This window comes from Hirundo rustica, chromosome 3 (genome assembly GCF_015227805.2).
Source record: "Hirundo rustica isolate bHirRus1 chromosome 3, bHirRus1.pri.v3, whole genome shotgun sequence".
Lineage (NCBI taxonomy): Eukaryota > Metazoa > Chordata > Aves > Passeriformes > Hirundinidae > Hirundo > Hirundo rustica.
This window is the reverse complement of record NC_053452.1, coordinates 48,080,907-48,103,036: the sequence shown is the minus strand read 5'-3', so window position 1 is coordinate 48,103,036 and position 22,130 is coordinate 48,080,907. Positions and strand designations below refer to the sequence as shown.

The window sequence follows — 22,130 nt, the reverse complement described above, 5'->3', positions numbered from 1 at the left end:
ACAAAATTTCTTCATTTATAGTTCCAGAAAACCAAAAGAAACCCCTTCAAATGCATTTGTTAGTCAAGAAGGAATTACAGTTGTCTAGGGAGTATCTTCAAGCTTCCATGGTCTAATTGCATACACATTGATTAGATGCCACACTTAGGATCCATGTGAATTTAATAAGTATTGAATGCTAAAATAGGATTAGAACAGGAGGTAATTTTTAAAATTATGTACCCATTACCTATGTGTTCAAAGTAAAGCACGGGCTGAAAGAAAGCGTGAGTCTGCAAAATGACTGACTTTCAGAGAAGTGTTACATTAAAACTAGGTCTTTTGGGGGCAGAACAGAAAACACACCCAGTGTTTTACTTTATTTAAGTTCTAGCCTATATACAAGTGCAGCAGGAAAAGGAACTTTGAAGATGGCCCAACTGATTTGCCATAGCAGTAAAAAGTGTTAGTCATTTTATACCTGACTGAGCCATCAATGGATGCTGTCACTACCACATTTTTTTCCTCTTCAATAAATAAGTCAACCACTTCACTAGCATGTGCCCTCCAGCAGAGCTCTTCCTTTATTTTCTGAGGGGTAAAAAGCAACATAATCACATTTGAGCAGTTCTGTACCCCACCACGGTTGCTATCTTAGTGGATTTATCAGCATGTCTTTCTAAAAACCGGAAAAGGTGAAAAGATAATCCCTCCATGAAACAGCCTGCATATGATAGAAATGCCACCCAGGGGACATGGAGACATTAATTCTTAATATAACTTCTTTAAACCCAGTGAAATAATGCTAACACCATTTTACTTATGGTTTTCTATTTTTTTTCCCAGCATTGTTATTATTTGAAGCACAAAACATGATCTTTATATGCAGAAAACATTTTTATCCCTGAAGAGCTCTGTGCTGGGTGGTTTTTGTTTTGTTTTCGTGTGTGTGGTTGTTTTTTTTTTTTTTTTTTTGGTCCTGTTTTGTCCTGTTTGTCTGGGTATACTGTTCAAGGTAAGAAGATCTGAAAGATAATTCCTTACATTTTTTTTATTTCGTGAATCTTCTAAGAATGAGGCGATGTTCCAGCGAATAATATGTCCCTCTGTTTAAGAAAGGAGAAAGCAAAACATCAGTAAGTTTCTTTAGTGCTACACCTTCACTTGTTGCTGCCATTTACTCTCAGTAGACACTGGGCAGAATGAAGCAGAGAACACAGGTCAGTTAGTGTACAGTGAATATAACTGTCTTATTGTCAAGCTCTGAGCACATATAGATATAATGGACTGTTCATTAATATGCAAAGAAACACATATGCTAGTTGTAAACAACTGTGTATTAACTGGATAGGTTGGAAATGGAAGTAAGGTAAAGCTTTTTCTTTAAATTATGAGTGAAAAACAAGGGTTATCGTGTCAGGACAGTTGTCTATTGCACAACTGAGGTATGAGAGCTTCCTGGAGGTTACACTGGTTTTCAATCCTAGTAAAACAGACAAAATTTAATTAATTTTATACATAATGAATGCTTAATGTTTTACAACATTTTAGCTCACTCACGTGAAACTAGAATCAAAGAGCCACTTTCCTTATCACCCACAACTGCTCTGTTCCCTGCCTAGGCTCCCTCTTTCCTGATGAAGTTGCCTCTTCTAATTTCTACTACAAGACAGAGGAATATTTTGTGTAATTCCAGTTTTCATACCAGTCACATCTGATTTCTAGGACTGTACATTTGCAAGCAAGGGAGGAGGCAGGCAGAGAAGCTGACCTCTTCATAACAAAAAAAAAATCTGTAATGGGGAAAGGCAATTGGTAGTAGCACTGCAGATAAAAAAGAAGAGTGTGGAAAGCATGAAAAGCAAATACACAGTGACACAAACACAAAAAGGCAAAGGGAGAGTATTAAATGAAGAGATGGTAGGGTGGATACTTTTCCACAACTAATTGAAATACTCTTCAGTGCATGCTGGCTTTCTGAACTCATTTACTCATTTGAATCAGAGAGGAGTGGAAACTCCTCATAATTTCTAGTATAGAAGTCAAATTATTGCTCAATTTTGAAACAAAAATGGGAAAAATCCCTTGCTCCATCCAATTTCTGACCACATAAGAGAAGGAAGCTCGCAGAAAACAATTTTCATACGTGTTTTTAAAGAAAAGTGACACATTATGATGTACAGAGAGATGGAAAACTGCCAGGGTGATTCCAAAGGTTTGAAGAAGAATCAGACAGCAGATAAACTTTTCTGCCAAGGAAGAGCCAGACTTCATAGGAGATTCAAAGTCTAGCAATGAGCTGCTGGCATAGACAAGTGTTTTTCCTATATAGCTGTGTACTGCTGGAGCTATTACTGTGCACCCTCTACCAGTGTTTGAATCACAGCTCTTGGTACAGCTCAAGTTGCAACTTTTTATTTAGTATTACTGCCACAGAACTGAAATTTTTCCTTGTTCTTAGCAGTAATCTTTGCCCTCGGGATCAATGTCATCATTTAGATGGAAAGTATATTCAGGACATGTGAATGAAGAAAATTTTAATGTCTTCTATGAAAACAATGCTACTGATAATGCTGTAACACTCATCTTTAATCTACCATCCTTTAATAAAACAAAACACCTTTTACAATTTTTTAACTATAGCTTTGATGAAAAAAACCTGTCAGCACTTGTATCATCATTTCCACATTTCTGGCACATTTACAATATGATATTTTCTTGTCCTACTGACTGTCCTGAACAGAATGACTAACATGACTCACCTTTACTGCCTGTCAAAAGAATTTTAGTAAAGTTGTCTGAACACAATGCTGTCAGAGGACCTGAGGGATGTTCTGAAAATGGCAGAAGTTCTTTCATCAAGTTTCCCTAAAACAAATAATCAAAAAAAGAAATAAACCCCACATATTTATCTTATAATACCTACATTAAAAATATTAATTAATCAGAATTTGAGTGCCATTGATTTTATCTATTCAACATTACTGAGCTCATATCTACTCAGAAAGCTAAGAAGGCAAATTCCTTAATCTAGCGAATGATGAAGATAGCTGTGGTGCATTCTTCTGGACTGCTGTCTCTTATACGTTGAAAGGACAAGCTATTAAATTCTTCAGGCAAGTCAGTCTAGTGGTACCTACCACCCCTACTACCCCTACTTCACCACTTACCCCTCATTTGCTATCGAATAGTATCTGTATACCCCTCATTTGCTATTGAAATGTTGGTTTTTTGCCACAAATGGGCCCATGATGTCTCCTTCACCAACTTGTTCTGTTTTTCAAATTAGCACCAGTAGACTTTCTCCATTATTGCCTCTTCAGAATTGGGAGGATGTGGAGGAGAATGTCTTGCTGAAAAGGAGATTCTTATTTTGTCATTCATGTAATGATGATGACAATCATTCCAGTCATGACACCACTGGCATATGAACTTGGAGATTCCTATAGGAATCTAGGCACACTAATATATCAACAGTGAAGAAAAGAAAACCCAACAAAGCTCATACCTACTATACTTGGATACATTTACCATCATTTTCTATTTTTGAATAAAACATCTGCAAGGTTACCTCACCATCTTTCTGAAAAATTCTTCCTGTGACTTGCTTCAGCTGTAATTCCTGTAAAAGCCTTACATGGCTGGCTTTTTATGATCACTGTATCAACCAATCACATCATGGTACTTTCTCTTCTTGCTCTATTAACTTTGTGTATCTTATTTAGGCTAAAATGATGTCTGGAAAAGTCTTATAGGTCTGAGGTGATACAACAAATAAGCCTCTGCCATTTGGTTGCATGACTGGCTTTTCAAGCCCATAACAGTTGTAGATGTTATGTTAGGACACTCTTCTCTCCTATTCACTATTTGTTACCCTACTAGTGCTAGCTGGCTTATACAATTTTCCAGACATATTTATCCTCTTCTGAGAGTAGGACACTTTGCCTTGCCTATCATCCTTTCTTAGAAGATAAATGTTGTGGGTGAAAAATCTAATTCTGGACTTTCACATAAATTTAGAGTCAGTTATAATTATTTCAAATCATGTTTCCTTGTTTTCCACTTGCCATTAAGCCCCGTGTCTTGGGTTACAATATATAACCAAAAGCAAATATTCTATTCCCAGTTTGTTGAAACCACTTGAAGAGGTGTTTTTTCTATAACTCCAGTGGTGAGGGGTTGGGTTGCCTTCTGTTAATGGACCAGCTGTTAAAACCAGGTGGAGCAATGTTCCTTATTTCTTCCACAAGCCACCCTCTCTCCAGGGGGATATCTTCTGTTAAGGGGCCATTAAGGCTCACCACAACATGACATCATCCCATTGTGAGATACTCCACCCAGTGGGGGAGGAGCCAAGGATTCCTACCTGGATAAAAGCTGAGAGTCAGCACAGCAGGACAGCCTGTTTCCACTGGATTCCCTGAGGAAGGACTGGACCCATCTCACCACCACTGGACCCATCTCACCACCAGTGGTCCCTTCTACAGGACCATCCCTACTCCAACAGAACCACATCTGTTACTCCAGGAGGACTTATTCGGACTACTCCCAACACCCTGACCAGGGTGTCAGGTCATATTCTGATTCTGTCAGTGTTTCCAGTGTTCTTTTGTTTGCTTTACTATATTTGTAGTTTTTAATATTCCTAGTAAAGAACTGTTATTCCTATTCCCAAATTTTTGCCTGAAGGCCCTTAATTGTAAAATCATAATAAATTGGAGGGAGGGGGTTTACATTCTCCATTCCAAGAGAAGCTGCAGCTTTCCCTGGCAGACGCCTGTCTTTTCCAAACCAAGACACGCTGCTACAGTTGCTAAAGCAGAACTAATTTGGGTCCATGGAACAAATTGATAACAAAAAGATGCAACAAATATCTGCTGCTGCAACTCCTAGTTAAAGAACAATTTTCCAAAGATTAGTGGATTTATCTTCTCAATGTTCCAGTCCCTTCCCAAAGACATTCAGTTGGGTACCTGAATACTCCATAGGCGGATACAGCTACTTTCATGAGCAGAAGCCAGTATAGGTGAATATCCTGCTTTAACCTTCAACAACTGTGCATTCATCTTTGGATCTTGGATGTCCTTACAGCTAGTTGTTTCTTCTGCTTTGGAACAGAAATGATCACATATTTTCTCAAAAGGTTTTAGTATTGCTTTTCAATGCATGGAAATTACGTAACACTAGAAAAAGAATTATATTTGAAAATAAAGTCCATCATCAAGCTGGCATTACTCTAATAACATCAGAAGTATGGATAAAGACCACTGAAAAGAAATGGGAACAATCTTCATTATCTTATCTAAACCAGCCTGAACTATTGCTCAGTGATGTAGGGGAACTTTATTTAGAAGCCATATATTTTACAGGAACTGCAAGCACAAGTGAAAGTGGAGGAGGTGTCCAGAATAGTTTTCATCAGGACAGCTCCCAGGCAGATGTGCAGCCTCTGCATGAGGCTTCTAGAGGTAACAATGAATTCAGCAATGAAATTTAATAACTACATGACACTTAGCAATTCTGGAATAATAGATTTCTATACTTCTCCAATTGAAAACTTTTGCTAAATGCAAGGGGATGGTCACAGAGACCCTTTTTGAGTTTCTGCTGCGACTTTTCCAGAGTTGGAGATGCTGGTAGGACCTTCATAGACATTCAGTGGAGGCAAAAACTAACATGAGTGTCTATTTCATTGGGCAGCTATAAGGCTTAGGAATATTCTGGTTTTAGGGCATGCTTTCTTTCCCAAATAAATGGATCTTAAATCCATATTGCAGATGATCAAATTTCTTACTATTGGGAAATTCTGCTTTCCAGCAGAGGATTTTTAAGGGATTCAGAAGAATCTAAAGGATTTACTTCTTGCAAATTCACCAACTCATTTGCACAGCTTTAACACTTAAGCACTAGGTTCTCTCTTGATTATGATTTTTTTAAGGACAGATAACATAATGAAGAATTTTCCTTCTAAAATTTTACCTAGTTTCGAAGCTTTTGTCTGTGAGGCCATTTACTGATGCTTGACTCAAGTTGGCTTTTGCTATACTATTTCAATAATTCATTGCTTGAATATTTATGTAGAAGAATTGTGTATAGTTGACATTCTCAAACTCTGAAAGTGTTATTATGTCTACTTGGAGAAAAAAAGCAATTAAGATCCTGCATAACCTGCATCCTGGCCTGGCTTTGGGGAAATAACTGCAAATCAGGAGGAAGCAGAAGATAATGAAATCTGTCCTCCACATACCAAAGGTATCCCAATTATTCTAAACACAGTTTGCCAGAAAAAATTACAACCTCAGCTTCTACAATAATCTGGGCAGAACTCATGCATCAACATCAAAAAGAACAAAAAACATCTTTCCATACCTGTTTTTATTTCAGTATTAATTTTATCACGTTCTGCATTTTCCTAAAAGAAAGAAATAACATGTAAGAGAGTTAGGAAGTGGAATTTGAGTGTAACTACAGAACTGTTCACTAGTTGAAATTACTTTAAAAAGTTATTTTTTAGTTGGATTATTCAAATATTCCTCCAATTTCCACTGAGTATAAGGAAGAAACATTTTATTTGAAGAGAATCAACAGATGAACAAATCACAAACAAAATTAATGGGAATTAAGGAGCATGTTAAATGTAAATTTGTCTGAATAACCTCAGTTTCTTAAGACAAGCAAAGTCAATCACAATTGTGAATGTAACCTAGATCTCTTTGAGAGTCTCATTCAGAACATGCATAGAGACTTGTTACTGCCTTGAGCAAAAATTAACAAAGTGTATAAATACATTTATACATATATATAAATATTTACTCATGTCTGCATTTTCAGTAAGAGATTTTTCACAAATCCGCATTTGTGCCTTGCCACACAGGCACAAGAAGATCTGAAGATCCCCAAGGCTGACATAATCAGTATACTGAGCTCAGAAATTGCCAAGTCAAATAAGGCAGGGAAAACTCTGCAGCCACCTCAAACGAGTGTTTGAGGTATCTCACAAGAGGACAAGTCACTTAAATCTCATCCTACACATTTATATGTATGGCTTGGTGTATGGGACTTTCAAGAATCTTTTTAAAGGCTGCAAATCACTTTCATTTATTATTCTAATGAGGACACAGCACAGTATTGGATACTTTGGTTTGCAGATGACAATTAAGCCAGTATTTGCTTGGGAATCTATCCAAGTGCCATGTTCTGCTGAAACAACATGCTGGTAAGAATTTCAGAGGTAGCAGGATTTTCCTTTTTTTACCTACTTACTTTTTATTGCTCTGCAAGTATGGCATGTCCTTCTGGCATAGAAGGGCAAAAATTGTCACAAACCCCATGATGTTATCCTCAGCAAAAAAAATACAGATTGAGACACTGGTACAGTGATGGTAAAAAAACACAAACAAAACCCCCCACTTTCATTTGAAAGAATGTATCCAAGCAACATCAGCTGCAATGCAGAAGTGGTTCTGCTTTCATTCAAGTACTTCACGATTTGTCTATTTTACCTTCCCGTTTGAATCCTTGTATACCCCCATTTGAAAGTCAGAATTGCTAGTGACAAATACCTGCCCAACATTTTGATAGTCAGCTATTCCATTGTAACAGAGCCAGCTGACTAACAAAGGATTCTTAATGCACTGCTCCACTCAGTTTAACAAAGCTAAACAAAGATAATTTCTTCATAATTCTTGATATTCAGTTTTGTAGACAGTGTTATGGAGGGATTTTAGTAAGTTACAGTATTTTAAAATCAAAACCAAAAAGAAACCTGAAATTTGTTTTGAAAGCTACCAAATCCATCAAACCATCATACTTACCTCATGTAGGTCCAATGAACTTCCCTTTTGCTCTGGAATGGCGTTGGCCTCACTCCTCATAGAAGGAGTAGGGGACAGGGAACTTCTTTTCCTGTGTGAAAGAAATTATTGAAGATCTCTGATATTCTTGAAGATACTATTTGATATCTGGAAATCAACATCACCCAGCTTTAAAAACATAATAAAATGGTACTTGAATTGATTAGACTTGGGGTTATTGGTTTTATATATATTTCTAAGTAACTAGGCAATATTTGCATATTACACAGCCAGCCTCTCCTGGCAGGAGTTTTGAGCTAACGAAGTCCATAGTAAATGAAAAGTAACATTGGTATTCATCCTTAAGGCATGAAAGGAGAAAATTAACCACATCCAAATGGCTTGTTCCCTTCCATTTTATATAGTACTTTCTCTGCAAGTAGTTTTCAATTAATTATAGCAACTTATTTTCAATTTGTTATGAAAACTCTCAATAATGAGGTTTTGTGGAAGAAAATAAGGGAAAAAATGGATGTGATCTTCAATGGTTCTGTTTCTGAGTCAAGAAAAGTTCTGACTGTTAACAAGTGGTTCTTGCCACATAACACACTAATGTCACAGCTGATCTGTTTTTTGGCAAGAATATCTGAATAACTGGGATAGTTAGAAAGTATGCAGCTGGGTTAGTCCATTTAAATGTGGTCAGGTTGCCATAACTTTGCAATTTTCAGTGTTTGATTTTACAGATTTGCTATCATGCTTGAACATTTTAATGTGTGTGTGTATGATCACAGTCAAATTTATCCAGGTATCTTCCCAGTAAATACAAAACATCCTAAGACAGTATGATTTTCCAAGGCATTGTAGGATCCTCCTGTTTAAGAATAGTATAAGCTTATCTTCATTTATTAAAAAAGAAAAGCTATTTATGAATTTTAATCGCTCCTTTTAAAATTTAGCTAGAATTTCTTAAACTAATCATTAAGTTAAAATGTCAAAAAGAGAATTACGATTCTCAAATTGTTCAATTAAGTAGCACTGATATCAACTAGTATAAGCTACTTGAAGATTTTAAAGCAACATAAGACCATAAACCAGCTTCATGGTTCACAAGAACAAAAAAGTTGTCTAATTGCTAAAAACTTAAAGCAGCATATGTGTTTAAGACATACTGAATCCTTTTGGCTACCACTGTCTTTGCATATCCATTGGAAGACAAGTGTTTCTCAAGTGATGTGCAGGTGCAATGCCTCTCTTTTAAAATGGGCATATTTGGCTAAAATTCTCCTTTTCATCCAACACTACTAACCTATGGAAGCTTCTAGCTTGTTTTAAGAGGAATTTTGTGGCTACACACTTTGATGTGCTTGCCTATCTGCTGAGAGTATCTAAATGCAGGAGGATTTTATCAGGTTTTAAATAAAGAAAAACTCTGCTGCCACACAATTTTCTCACAGAGGTAAAAGAAGCTATGGAACACTGGAAAACTGAAACCGGGCAAAAGCTACCTTTTGTTGAATTCTTCAACATAATTGAGACTTATGAGATCATTTAGAGAAAAAAAGGAGAGCTGAGTAGAAAAATAACATATCATATTGTTTGATGAGCATTATGAAAGTTTAAGAATGGGTAAGCTAATTAATTGTATGGACTTGAATTGATAAAATACAAATAAAATCTGAATTCAAATAAGCTGTCTTGGAGAAACATTACATCGTTTTACTGCAACAAAATTCCAAGAGACTGTGCCTGTCCCCAAGGAAGATAAAATGCACAATTACCTGGAAGAGGAAATACTATGTACAAGGAATAATATGGCATTGACTCCACAGCCCTGGTTGTCTTCAGTAGTTTTACGCCTGAAAACGAAGATATTTGTACAGGATATGTCAGATAGGTTGTGTATTGTTCCAGAAAATGTTTCACATTTAACTTGTAATTAAAAAAAATTAAACTTCTAATTTCCCAGAACGCATGCCACCTAAAGTTTTAGACAGTTTTTCAGAACCAGTTAAGCAGTTATGATGGTTTAATGTCAGTGGAGAGGACATAATGAATGTGCCTGTGCCAGGAAAAAACAGGTACCTGATGGAATGATGAAAACTTCATTCAGCCAAATATTTTCTTGAGGATTAGTATTTAAGGAGAAAGTGAAGTAACTTAAGTAGCTAAGTTAATGTTAGCAATGTATCTTTTCATGCCACTCAAACAGTAATATGAGCCCTGGTAAAGGGTTACCCTATGTACAAAGCATTGACTTCCTGTTTTCCATGCATCCATATGAATTGGCTGCCTCATATATGGGGAAGAAAATATAAGGAAAGAGCCACTGTCTGAACTGCAGTAAAGTTTTGATTATTTTCCATGGTACAGAAAACTCATCTCACTTCCTCACAAACTTGCCAATTTTACACATAAAGGATGAAGTGAAACTCCTGGGTAGGACAGTTAGATATGGACTTTGTATGGTCCTAAAAGACATGTATTCCCTCACTATCACAGGAATACTGCCATGCTGCTCCATTCCGTTTAACCAGACATATTGCTGTTGTTCAGTTTACTGATGCAGCAGCTTAATGGGCATAAGAATATCTGGAACCATCCTATGCTTACTCTTTGTCACTTTCTCTGAAAGATCTTTACTCTCAAACCTCCCAAATCATGTCAGGTTTTTCCTCATTGAATGTGACTTCTAGTCTTCTAAGTATGGACAGTGATGGAGATACCGATAATGCAGAACATTTGCCATTATCATCTGAATTACTTCCAAATGTCCTCCCAAACACAAAACTTCCAAAATAAGGATGTTTCTACAGCTCAGTAGCAGCCTCTAGTGAATGACTAGAGTGATGTATATAGTGAGAGTTTCCTTCAGTGGCAGTACTGAGTTATGTTAAAACATTATTTTTAATTACATCATCCCTTCCCCAAATGATTTTCCTGATCACTTCTACTTGCAATGTCAGGACTAGCTAGCGAAGTAATTTGAAGTGGGAGGGAAGAGGGCCCAAATAAATTGCTACTTTAATTCCTGCTTGTAAATCACCCTTTATATTTGGGCATGTTGGAATTCCCAGTATGTCATTTGAAAAGTTTGTATGACGTACTGGAGATCAAAAGGCATGAAAGTAATACTTACAGGCATTTCACAGAGGCAGATTCAAAATCCCACAAATTTATTTCACCATTTGCACTTCCTGTAGCTATCATTCTGCATCCTTCTCCTCTTGAAACATCAAAACACCTAATATCCACAGAAGATAAAAAAGTCTACAAAGAAGATTCAAAGAAAAAATTGAGTAGGAGTAAGAGTAGGACACTATAGACAGTGAAATATTTTAATGGTTAATCTAACAAAATGCTTAAATTGACAGTGTCTACAACAACTGCACATGAGATGCTATTTTAATACTATTGTATTTGAGGTACATAAAAGCACCAGAGGAAGCAGGGAGTGAAAGTATTGGGAGACTCCCTGCTGCAGAGGACAGGGACCTCCAACCTGACCTGCTTTTTACAGCACAGTTGCAATTTGAGCATGTGAAAACAGGTGTAAGAGCTGAAGATTAATCAAAACTAGGTATCTGTGGAGATATTATAATCAAGTTAAAGGAGATATAATGACCTTTCCATAAACATCATCCACAGCTGTTACAAAGTTAGTGACATTTTACAAGACAGGACTTGAGTCTTGTGGACTATTCAAGTTAAATTGAAACATAAATTTGACATTTTATTTTACTGAAGCAGTAAGATGAGAAAATGGAATCACTCTGATTCTCAGCTTGATTTTTATGTGCCACTGTTACAAAAAGTCAGCCTAGCTATAGGAAGAAAGACATCTCATTTCTAGAAGTGTTTATGTGAGAACCTTAACTTACTAGACTGTATAGGATTGGGAAGTGTATGTTCAGAGCAACTCCTTAATTATGGTGATAACCATGCAATGGATTTCTAGGAAGATACGGCCCTTAGAAACAGTCACATTCTTACATGATTTATTGTGTGTATTTATTTCAGTGTACTGATAAGTTTGGAATCACAGAATCAAAGAACATGTAAGGCTGTAAGGGACCACAGTGGGGAATAATTATTTTGGTTCTTGTACTGTTGCTAAAACATGAAATTCTTGTGAGCACAGTAAACATTTTATTTTCCAATCTTCTGTAAATGATGTGAAACTTTGAAGTGTTTCTCACCTCTCTATCATTTCTCATGGAACTGGTGTTACATAGAAGCCGAATCTCTGGAAAAAAATCTTGTGTTTCTAAGGAGCTAGGCTTCAGTGACAGATACACAACTGGATTCCTTCGTGGAAATGGCACTATCTCAGGAAGCACCCATGTGACATAGAGATCTGTTTGAGCGGAGTCACCCTATTAAAATAAATGACTTAATGAAAGAGGAAGGAAAGGATTTCTTTATTCATAAAGAATTACAGCAAGTGTGTATCAAAAGCTTGTTTTCTGTGACAAATTACAAAAACTTTACAGGTATTAACTAACATATGCATAAACTGCAAGCTGAAGCCTCATCTAGACATATTTCAGCTCCCCTTAAATTACCTGCTGTTATATTAGAAGCTGCGCAGCTGTGGAACTCAGAGCTATTGTTTTTACTCATTTTAACTACCTCTTTGAAGTAAGTTGTCTCCTTAGTTTTAGCTGCTTATTTCACCAACGTTGTTACTCTCCATTTCGTATCTACCAAAACATCCAGCAAAAGTGATGTTTGTTCCAGTTATGTGAGAAGGGAAGCTACAGCTCAGCTAAAGCCCTGAGTCTCCGATTCCTTTCCATTGCACCTAGAGGCAACTGGGAGTTACTCTGATGTTTTTCCAACTATAACAAATTTACTCCAGTATCTAGTTCCTGCTAACGCTGAAATTTTTGTCCATTTTGAGAAGTGTTACTGAAATCAGCTCCTTAGGTTTGCTACTGTTTTCATAGATGTCTTGAGCTGCAGAATGAAGCAATAATTAGGATTTTAGTAAATCTTACACTATTGACTTAATCAAGTAAGAAATAGAGAAGGACTAAAAATTGAGAGATCTGTAGTAGAGTCCTGCAAAAGATGAACTGGTTTTGGGCTGCTACTCCAGTTTACCTTGCTAATTACTGTATCTTAAGCCTTTAAAAAAGCTAATAATGAAACAACTTGTATTTCTCATTATCCCAGAAATGCTTGCGGAAAAATGTAGCTCTGCAAGTATGTGAAACAGTATTAATCTACTTAGCTTCATAAAGACTTGGAGGAGGTTCAACTCCTCACCAGCCTGTTTTGTCAAGGGATACATTTACATCGTTGACAGTTAATTGTTAAACAGTTTCAGTAATAACACTGAGGAGAAGTGATGTGATGCAGTATTTCCAAAAAGTCTGAATAACAGAAGCAAACCCTGTATAAAGCAGCTTTGACAGTTAATTGTTAAACAGTTTCAGTAATAACACTGAGGAGAAGTGATGTGATGAAGTATTTCCAAAAAGTCTGAATAACAGAAGCAAACCCTGTATAAAGCAGCTTTCCATTAGCAGGCTCAAAAGAAGAAATTATTTACTGAGATGAGAGCCTGTATACTTGGCTTTTTTCTGAAATATATCAACTGTCTAAACTCACATTTTTCTACCTTGCACATAGTGGCTTTAAAGTTTCAGAAGAGTTTTGTCCCAAGTTAAACATTCCATTTTGACTAATGTAATACCACAGAAACATGGAAGTCTGTCTGAGAAGTTAAGCCATAATTATTGTAAGCTGCGAATGCATCCATATCAGTTCCTATGAATCCACTGTCTTAATCCATTAATTTTAAACAAAAATAAAATAAAATAATCTTTTCATCAAAATATTATCTTAAGAAGCTCTTTAAATAGACTAAACACCATCTGTAGTAAAAACACCAATATTTTAAAGACATTACCTCAAAGGATCTGTAACTACTGAAACCTCAAGCACAAAAATCACAGAAAGCAAACTCAAGGAAAAGATTATGAGAATGCTAAAAACCAGTGATGGTCTAATAAACATTCTAACACTAGACAGAAGGGCAAAAGCTAAGTTGATTACATTGAAAAAGCAGACTGTTCCTTGACAGTTTCTAAATGTTTATCTACCAATTTAAAAAAAAAAAAATCATTATTTTACCTCAGAAATGAGGGGCTACCAAATGAAATTAGGGGGGAAAAAAGCAGCATATTTGAAAAACCTGAATGATTTTTATCTTCCCTCTCTGCTCCAAAACAATAACTGCATGTTGACCCTCATCACCCTTCAGATATAGTATCTTCAGCATACGATGCTCATCATTGCCGTCTTGTGGTAAAGGCAAGGCTTTAACTTCTTGCCCGCTTTCAAACTCCCAGATTTTCACTGTCCCTACACAGGGATGACAAAAATGTAGAAAAGGGAATGAACTTTTAGCAATAACCTGTGCTGCAAAACCAGAAGCTTAAATAGGATCAAACAGGGAAAAGAGAAAGAAAGAGAAAATCCAATTTGAGGTCAAGAGCCAGGTCACTGGTCTTTCAAAAATTGTACGAAGCAAAGCAGACGTAGGAACTAAAAAAACTTACCAAGAAATGTCACTACCCTCTCATTTTTTCCATCTTTTTTTTCCATGTCTATTTTTTTTTGTGCAGCCCAGGATAAAAAAATCTCTGCTTAACTTGCTTCTTAGAGTTTCTGAATAACATTATCAGAGAGCAATCAGAGCAGAAGACTTTGGGTTCTGAGCAACAGCAACGAGCAGAGGGACCTGATTGCTGGATTTATCCCAGAGAGCTAATGGGGTGAGTGAGCTATGGAACTTTCTTAAGTAGAGCTATTAATTACATGTGACTTTTCTTTTGAAGACATGACAACATTCACCTTCTGTTGAGCTCTTGAGATGCATAAAGGATGCAGTCTCTGCTCCCAGGTAGAAACAAGAAATATTAGCCAGTATGTTGTGTGGAAAAGGCCATCATTTCCTCTTCATGTAAGGCAGCTTTCGTAAGTTTCACATATTTTAGAAATTCAGGTGTGTACTCTTGAACATTTTAATGTAAGAAGAATTATTCTTTCATGTTAACAGATTATAAAATTATTAATGCTTCCTGCACAATTGGATGTGCATTTGTGTATTGGAGACATCTTGTCATGTTACCTAAAACTCACGCGCGCTTAATAACACGTATGAAATTACAGGAAACATCCATCCATCCATCTATCTATCTATCTATCTATCTATCTATCTATCTATCTATCTATCTATCTATCTATCTATCTCTTCTAGTGTTCAATGAGTTCCAACACTATAAAACTGAGCTTAGAGACTAGAAAATTTACAAACTACCATTCTTCATCTGCAGCCATTTAGTTATAGATCTAGGTCCTAATTATTATGAGGAAACAACTTTTTAGACCAAGAGCTTTAAAGACAGTCTTTCAAAGAGTACTAGGCTAAAAAAGAAACAGAGCCCAAGCAGCCCAAAATCACATTTCTGTGAACCATCTATGAAAGAGAACCCAACCAAGACCCACCCCACCCTTCTACAGACTGACAGCTGTGCAATCAAAATTAATTCTGTCACTGAGACAGTCAGGGTGAAGAGTTCTGTCTGCTAATGTAATATATGCTATTAAAAAAAAAAAAAAAAAGTAGTAATTATTTAATTGCTTTACCATCACATGCCCCAGTAGCGAGATAAACCCCATTTATTTCAATGGCTGCACAGGTCACCTCAGTATTCAGCCCATGTGCATCTTCTATTTGATATATTTGAGATCCTGTTTCTAGGTCCCAGACCTGAAAAAATAATAAGATAGTTATTTTTAATACATCCTCTAAAACTAGTCACCAATGTGTTCTACTGTAATAGGAGAAATTATGACCAATAGCAAATTTTTTACTGAAACACTAGTGTCTTTTCCCTGAAAATGTCCCTCTCTCTAAGGAAGCCACCCAGGCAAGGGGAGGCTCTATTTTTTATGTAAAGAGCCTTGATAAGTCCGAGAGACTGACATTAAATATAAAGTATTTTTACAGTTTGAAAGCAAAGAAATTTAACTAGAAAGAATTGTTTCACTTATAGTTTCCGTGCAGAATATACAAAGGAGGCTTTTCCTAAACATTTGGTCCAAAAACATAGAAACAACTATCTCTGATCATTACTGAATCCTTTTTAGAAATTTAAGCAACACCTTATAATAAAATACTAGTATAAAATTTGGTCACTGTAGTGGGATAGTTCAAATTCAACAGGATTTATCAAGTAGCCTGATTTCATATGCACTGGAATCTGATTTTCTGTAGCACCAAGTGCTCCAAATTATCTTGTGATTGTAATAGTGTTGCAGCCATATGGTCTAAGGAAGGCAGGGTTTACAGTGGCAGAAACATCTTTAGAGAGACTATAAACTGAGCACGCCATTACGCAAATAAGCCTTCCGTCACAGGAATGCCACGCATCAACAACTGACCCAATAAAAGACGCTACCTATCCCTACAAATTTTGCCATCTAATGTAACAACAGCTGGTGAAAACTACAGGCTCTCAGTACCTTTTATGATTATTGTAGCACTCTTAAAAAGAAAAGTTGGATATTCTGAACCCAAATAGGGTTCACGGCTACCACTTCTTTGGATCCCCAAAACAGCCACAAAAACAACACTGAATAAAAAATAGTAGTAACTTTTCAATTTTTCTGATAAGTTATTCAAAATAAAAAAAGTTGAGACTTTTGTTTTTCAGTATAAAGGGTGACAACTTACACTCACCTTCAGTACTGACTCAGTGCAAATGCTGAGAATCTGGTGAAAAGCCCTGTTGTAAAGCAGAACATTGAGGCTCTTCTCATGTGTCTTAGGCAACTCTTTTGAATCTTGTATCACATTAGCTAGAGGATAAATATCAATGACCTCTGAACCTGCAGAAGGTGAGAGAAGTGAGAATACATACATTTTGTGCATAATTACTTTTCCTGGAAATTAAAAAAATTCATGTAACCCATTGGGTTCATATGAGTTCTTCTGAAGAGCATACGGAATATGTTTTTTGAGAATACCTGTTCTCTGAAGCAGAAAACATTTACACACAGTCCCCAAAAAGCACCAGTCAAACAATGGCTAAGTACTTACCTGTCTTACATGGTTCTCTGCTCACCTTTGGTAAGATTGACCTCCTGACTGCAAATTAGTAGAAGCCATAAATCCCCCAGTCACAGAGTTGGTTGCCATGAAATGGAATGAACCCAAATACATAAACTGAAACTAGGAGATCAATCATTCAAATAAATTCTGGTTTCTGCTTTATTAGAGATAAAGCAATTCTACCTGCAGGCAATGATAATGTCTTTCCAGTACCTTCCACTGCAGTTCTGAATGGTGTTTTCTGAACACTTTCCAGTGCTCTCAGATCAGGCAAAGACAGAGGCAAACAGAGACAATAGGACAAAAGAAAGGACAAGGTCTGTACAGCGCTTTCAAGCCAAGTGCACGTGCAGTCTCCCACTGCAGCTCCAGTATTCCTGCCCTGATATCCCTGCTGATCTACCAGCAGAGGAGCAGCAGTGAGTACAGAGCAAAGGAGGAAATTGCCTAATCCTTGGCATAAATCCAGGTGCAGAGGCCAGCGGCTTGGAAACAGGCACAGAAGGAAAGCTATGGCAATATTCAAATGAAGCATGAAGGTGAACTGTGATTTATGAATGTTAGTGAATTACTAAGTGAAAATCTCCTCTGTGAAGCCAGGTACAGAGCAATGAGAATTAATTCACTCGTATACAGCCTCAGTCTCTTGCCCTCTTCAGGGACAAGGAGACATTCACTTAGGCTTTTAATGGAATCATTAACAGAGTCTAGGACCATATTTAAAAATATTTAGGCACTTACAGAACCACTGTTTATAAGGGCAAATTACCTAATTTTGTTAAGGAGTGATGTATATAAATTCCTGACGTTGCTAAGCCTTGAAAATCTCACGAGTATAAATCTGAAATTAAGGCAGTATCTATATCCTTTAGTGATTACAAAATTCAGTAGAAACCATCAGCGCACTGAAAACAAAATGTTTCACATTCATCTTCTCAGATCTGACAAGCTTTGCAAGCTTTGTACCTTGTTCCTAATTCAAGGACAGAAAAGGCAGTCTCCAAAGACAATTACTTTATTTGCCTGGTACATGTCAGGCCTCTATAGCCTCAGAACAAGTTCAAAGCTTTCTTTTTTGTGATTTCATCTCTGGGGCAGACAAACCTTGCCAATTTCAAGACTCTCTGCCTTAGATATAAAAGCCTAACATCCTTAGTGACAACTGCAAAGCTCTGGTCCCTCAGAGGCTCTCTACTACAAAGTCAGGAAACAGAGCCCAGAAACCCCAGGTCGAGTTACCACAATATTTTATTCCTAATGAGTTGGGCAGTGTGTCTGTTGATACCTCAGGTTGTAGGGCTGTCTTTAGCTACTGAGTTAAAAAAGGAGTTTGAATATACTTGAGGGCTCCACAGAGGTTGTATGCTGCTGTTTTCATCTCCAAACAAGAGGTGGGTCCTAGAGGAATAGTTAGGGGGGGATCAATAACCTAATAGCTTTCAAGAAATGACAAGTCTATATATCTGTCATTTAATTTTGCTGTGGGAGGCTCATCTTGCCCTCAGAGAAGCCCTTCTCATTCCCTTTGATCCCTGCTGTTAATTCCCATGCTGCATATTTTCATGCCATTTTCAATATTGGACTTAGCACCATATATAACCCACTTTAAAGCAGCCTTAATGTGCAATACCCTTGTCTCCCAGTATTCTATATATTCTCATATATGTTACACCTTTACTCAACTTCAGTTGGATTTAATCATAAAGAAAATGGGATTCTAGGAGAAGGGGCATGCTCTCATATACCAACTGCAATAACATACCTGTGAAAAGCAGGCCATGATCATTGTCAAATACCATGGGAAAGGCATTCATCTCTTCTGGAGTCCCATGATCTTCATAGAAGACCTGCAGCGGTGAAAGAGTCTGTATATCCCACACTCTGAAAACCTAGAAAGGGGGGAGAGAGGAGAAAATCTAGTACTCTGTCTTCTCTGGATTTTCAACTGTTTTGTTTCTATGACATGAGTTGCCTCCAACACAAATCACATTGTTAAAAATGGTACATGCCAAAACAAGCAAGAAAAATATCAAAGGTATCTTTGTCCCCATTTTACTAAGGATAAAATGCACAGAAAGGCTGAATTTTGTAGTCTTGACCTGAGAAGTCCACAGCAGAACCAGATCTCCTGAAAACTGATTCTACCCCCTAATGACAAGATGTCTCCATTGTGTGTCATACTTTTCTGTCATATGGCTATTTATTTATGGATATACATATGGATAAATGCCACTTGTTTAAAAACATGTACTTGAACTGGAGTATGAAATGACATGCAACAGTACAAAGATCAATGTCAGGAGGTATTGGATAAAGAAATTCCTGAAACCTTTGACTGGCAGTGGGTGTTGGACCAAATCAGGATCAGAACACATTGCAGAACTATTATTTTTATGCATAGAAAGTTCTTGTGTTCTCCATAAGGAAATGCTATCAACTACACTCTGGGTTCCATCCTGTAGCAAGCATTAGATATATTTAGATGTATTTGTTTTTACCTTCAGTTTCAACAGAAAACACACCATCTGCTTCGAACTCTAGAATAATCGTATGTTAGTGGCACTTTTCATCCTGTCTGATCAAAAGCTGTGTTGAACTTACTGCTATCCCATGCAAACTATTTTAAATACTTCAAGAAATCATGACTTAACTTCTCAGATCCCATGGCCTTTAGTGTGGTATATTTCTCTGCAAGATAATTTTACTATGATCTCAAAAGTTATTCCGTCATCACATCTGCCTGCAATTCTTATTCAGCTGCCATAACTGGTAAGTTGTTTATAAGCATTTGTGCAAGTTATTTTATTCATTCAATTGTGCTATTATTATGGCTTTACTTTTAATTGGGATATCAACACCAAGACATATGTTGGTACAACGTCAACACTCATCAATACTCTGAGTGTTGTGGGCCCTGACAAAAGTCACAACCTGATTTTAAAGGATGTTACAGTGGATCCATTAGAATTCTGAAAAGGAATGGATGAAAAGGAAAAGATAAATCAATCAGTGTTTAATCAAATCACCTTTGACACCAGAGAGAAATTCATACATGAGTATTTCAGAATGTTAAGTAGAAGAAAATTTCTCTTTAATATTTTGTTTGTTTTCAGAAAAACTCAGAAAGAAAGGACTCTGAAGAACATTTTACTGAGAATAAATTTTCCTGGAGACAGTACTGAGTCAAAAGAACCATGTCCATCACATTCCTCTGATCGACTTCTGATAACATTTCAGAGTTCACTCAGATATGCAATTTCTAAAGTCTACAAAGAGCAAAACAGTCATGAGAAGCCTTGAAACAAGAAATCCATTTGAATAGGAAAAAAACCATGAAGCTCTTCATTTAGCTGAATAGTAGACCAGCAAAAATGGAAAGAAGAATCAATGATGAGAATCGTGAAAGTTAGGGCAATATTGCAGGTGGATCTCCAAGCTCAATTCTGGTACACTCACAATTACAGCATATAAAAACAGGGGTAAGAGCTGAAGATCAAGTGAAAGTAAGTATCTACGGAGATACTACAGTCATGTAAAAATAATAATTCACTGAACAGAGATAAACTTTCCCATAAACATCACCCAGATCTGCTACAGTGTTAGTGAAATTACACAAAACAAAAATGAAGAAAGACAATTCTAATAGTCTAATGTGAAACATAGGTTTGATAGAATATCAAAACAATAAAAAGAGAGGATATTTTTATAGCACAAGAGAATATAAGTAAGAACTTCCTGTGCTATTTCTTCCTGCTTGTTCAGCTGTTCAGGCCAGTGGCACATTAAGAAAATGCATTCACTTAAAGTGACAGCAAAAACCTAGATACATCGCAGCATTTATGAATCTCTTCCCTGCCTTATGGCTGCTTTCTTTTCCCAGCCCATGGGCAGGCATGGGAGATTATATAAACCACCGTTCCACTTGAGTAACTCCCACCCACAGCATCACCAGCGTGGCCATGAGACACAATGTCAGTGCTGCTCATCTGCATCAGCACACAGACTGGGCATGAATCCATGCAGGAACAGAGGCAACAAAAGGCATGCTTATTTAGAAACCAGGAAGTAGCTAGCAGGAGTTGCCTTAGGAGTGTTTTGTTAATACTAACTTGACTGTCCTTACTTATTTATTGAAGAATTTCCCACAGCAACCTGAGAAATACCAGGAATCCCTGAAAACCTCTGAGAGCATATTCTTTATGACAAAGTTATTTTGGACTGTGTCTTCTGAAATGCAAAATACAGACTATTTATAAACAAAACAAAACAAAAACAAAACCAAAAACAAACCCCAAAACATATTAGGGAGGAGAAGCAATGTGGAAAGAAGGTGCTTCAAGTGCTATTGGAAACAACCTACTATTTCAGCTTTATAGGCAAAGCTGAGCTGTACTTCCAGCAACATTATATCTACAATAGTAGCTTACATTGATGAGAAACTTTGATCACTTTAGTTGTTAGCAGAATTGGCTTTGACCCACAGACAGACTTTTTTAAGAGTTAGCAAAGCAGGGATACTCCCCTGTGTTCCCAAATTGTGACAGCCTTCTCCACACAGTTGGTATCTGGCACACAGCATCATTCAAGGAATGTACAGTGCATCTCTTTCCTCTGTCTTGGCTGCAACAGCCCCAGCAAACTACTGTGTTATCCTCTCCAGGACTGCAGTCTGGAGCAGTTCCCTCTCTTCTGGGGTGCTCTTCTTGTTTCATTCATTTTTCAACCCAATGGCAAAATCATATAGTTACAGAAGAAATTTCCACAGACACTGATAAAAATTGGGAACCAAATGCCCCCAGAATTCAGTGGGAATTCTTGCCACTGTGACCCATTCTGAGCCTTCTGACATCTCCTGAAAAATTTAAATGTTTGTATTTGCATTCATAAACATTTTCCTCTTGAGCATCACCTTCCTTCAAGTCTTTTAGAACATAGAAAAAAAGCCTGAAAAATCTTTTCTGTTGGCTCTGAAGCCTTTGTTTTATGAGTACATAAAACTAGCAACACACCTCTCTTCTATTTTTCTCAATACACTCAAAGACAGACAGAATGCAAAAGATTCATATCAACAATGAAAATGTGAAAGCAGAGGGAAACAGAAAGATGGGAAATAGGGCCAGAAAATTTGGTAAATAAATTTTTTACATGATCTCAGTATAATAAAGTTCAGGCTTGGGAACACTTATCTCTTGCCAGGTTTCTATGAAGACGCTACTGTGGAAACACACTTT

At 36.9% G+C, this 22,130-nt stretch overlaps 1 protein-coding gene across 3 annotated transcripts in view; it reads right to left on the bottom strand.

The window, feature by feature from the left end:
- The window catches only part of WDR64 (WD repeat domain 64), a 68,005-nt gene that overhangs the window by 6,119 nt on the left and 39,756 nt on the right, over positions 1–22,130 (bottom strand). Inside the window, exons 13-25 of one of the 3 annotated variants that reach the window (XM_040060224.1) lie at positions 18,662–18,788; positions 16,528–16,676; positions 15,432–15,555; positions 13,975–14,144; positions 11,972–12,148; positions 10,912–11,042; positions 9,554–9,631; positions 7,794–7,884; positions 6,349–6,391; positions 4,953–5,083; positions 2,742–2,847; positions 1,024–1,085; positions 461–570 (exon numbers count right to left, since the gene is read on the bottom strand). In XM_040060224.1, coding sequence (XP_039916158.1) covers positions 461–570; positions 1,024–1,085; positions 2,742–2,847; positions 4,953–5,083; positions 6,349–6,391; positions 7,794–7,884; positions 9,554–9,631; positions 10,912–11,042; positions 11,972–12,148; positions 13,975–14,144; positions 15,432–15,555; positions 16,528–16,676; positions 18,662–18,788 — 1,499 coding nt within the window. Of the gene's footprint in view, positions 1–460; positions 571–1,023; positions 1,086–2,741; positions 2,848–4,952; positions 5,087–6,348; positions 6,392–7,793; positions 7,885–9,553; positions 9,632–10,911; positions 11,043–11,971; positions 12,149–13,974; positions 14,145–15,431; positions 15,556–16,527; positions 16,677–18,661; positions 18,789–22,130 lie in introns of all 3 variants that reach the window. The other 2 variants (XM_040060222.1, XM_040060225.1) reach the window with 2 other exon arrangements.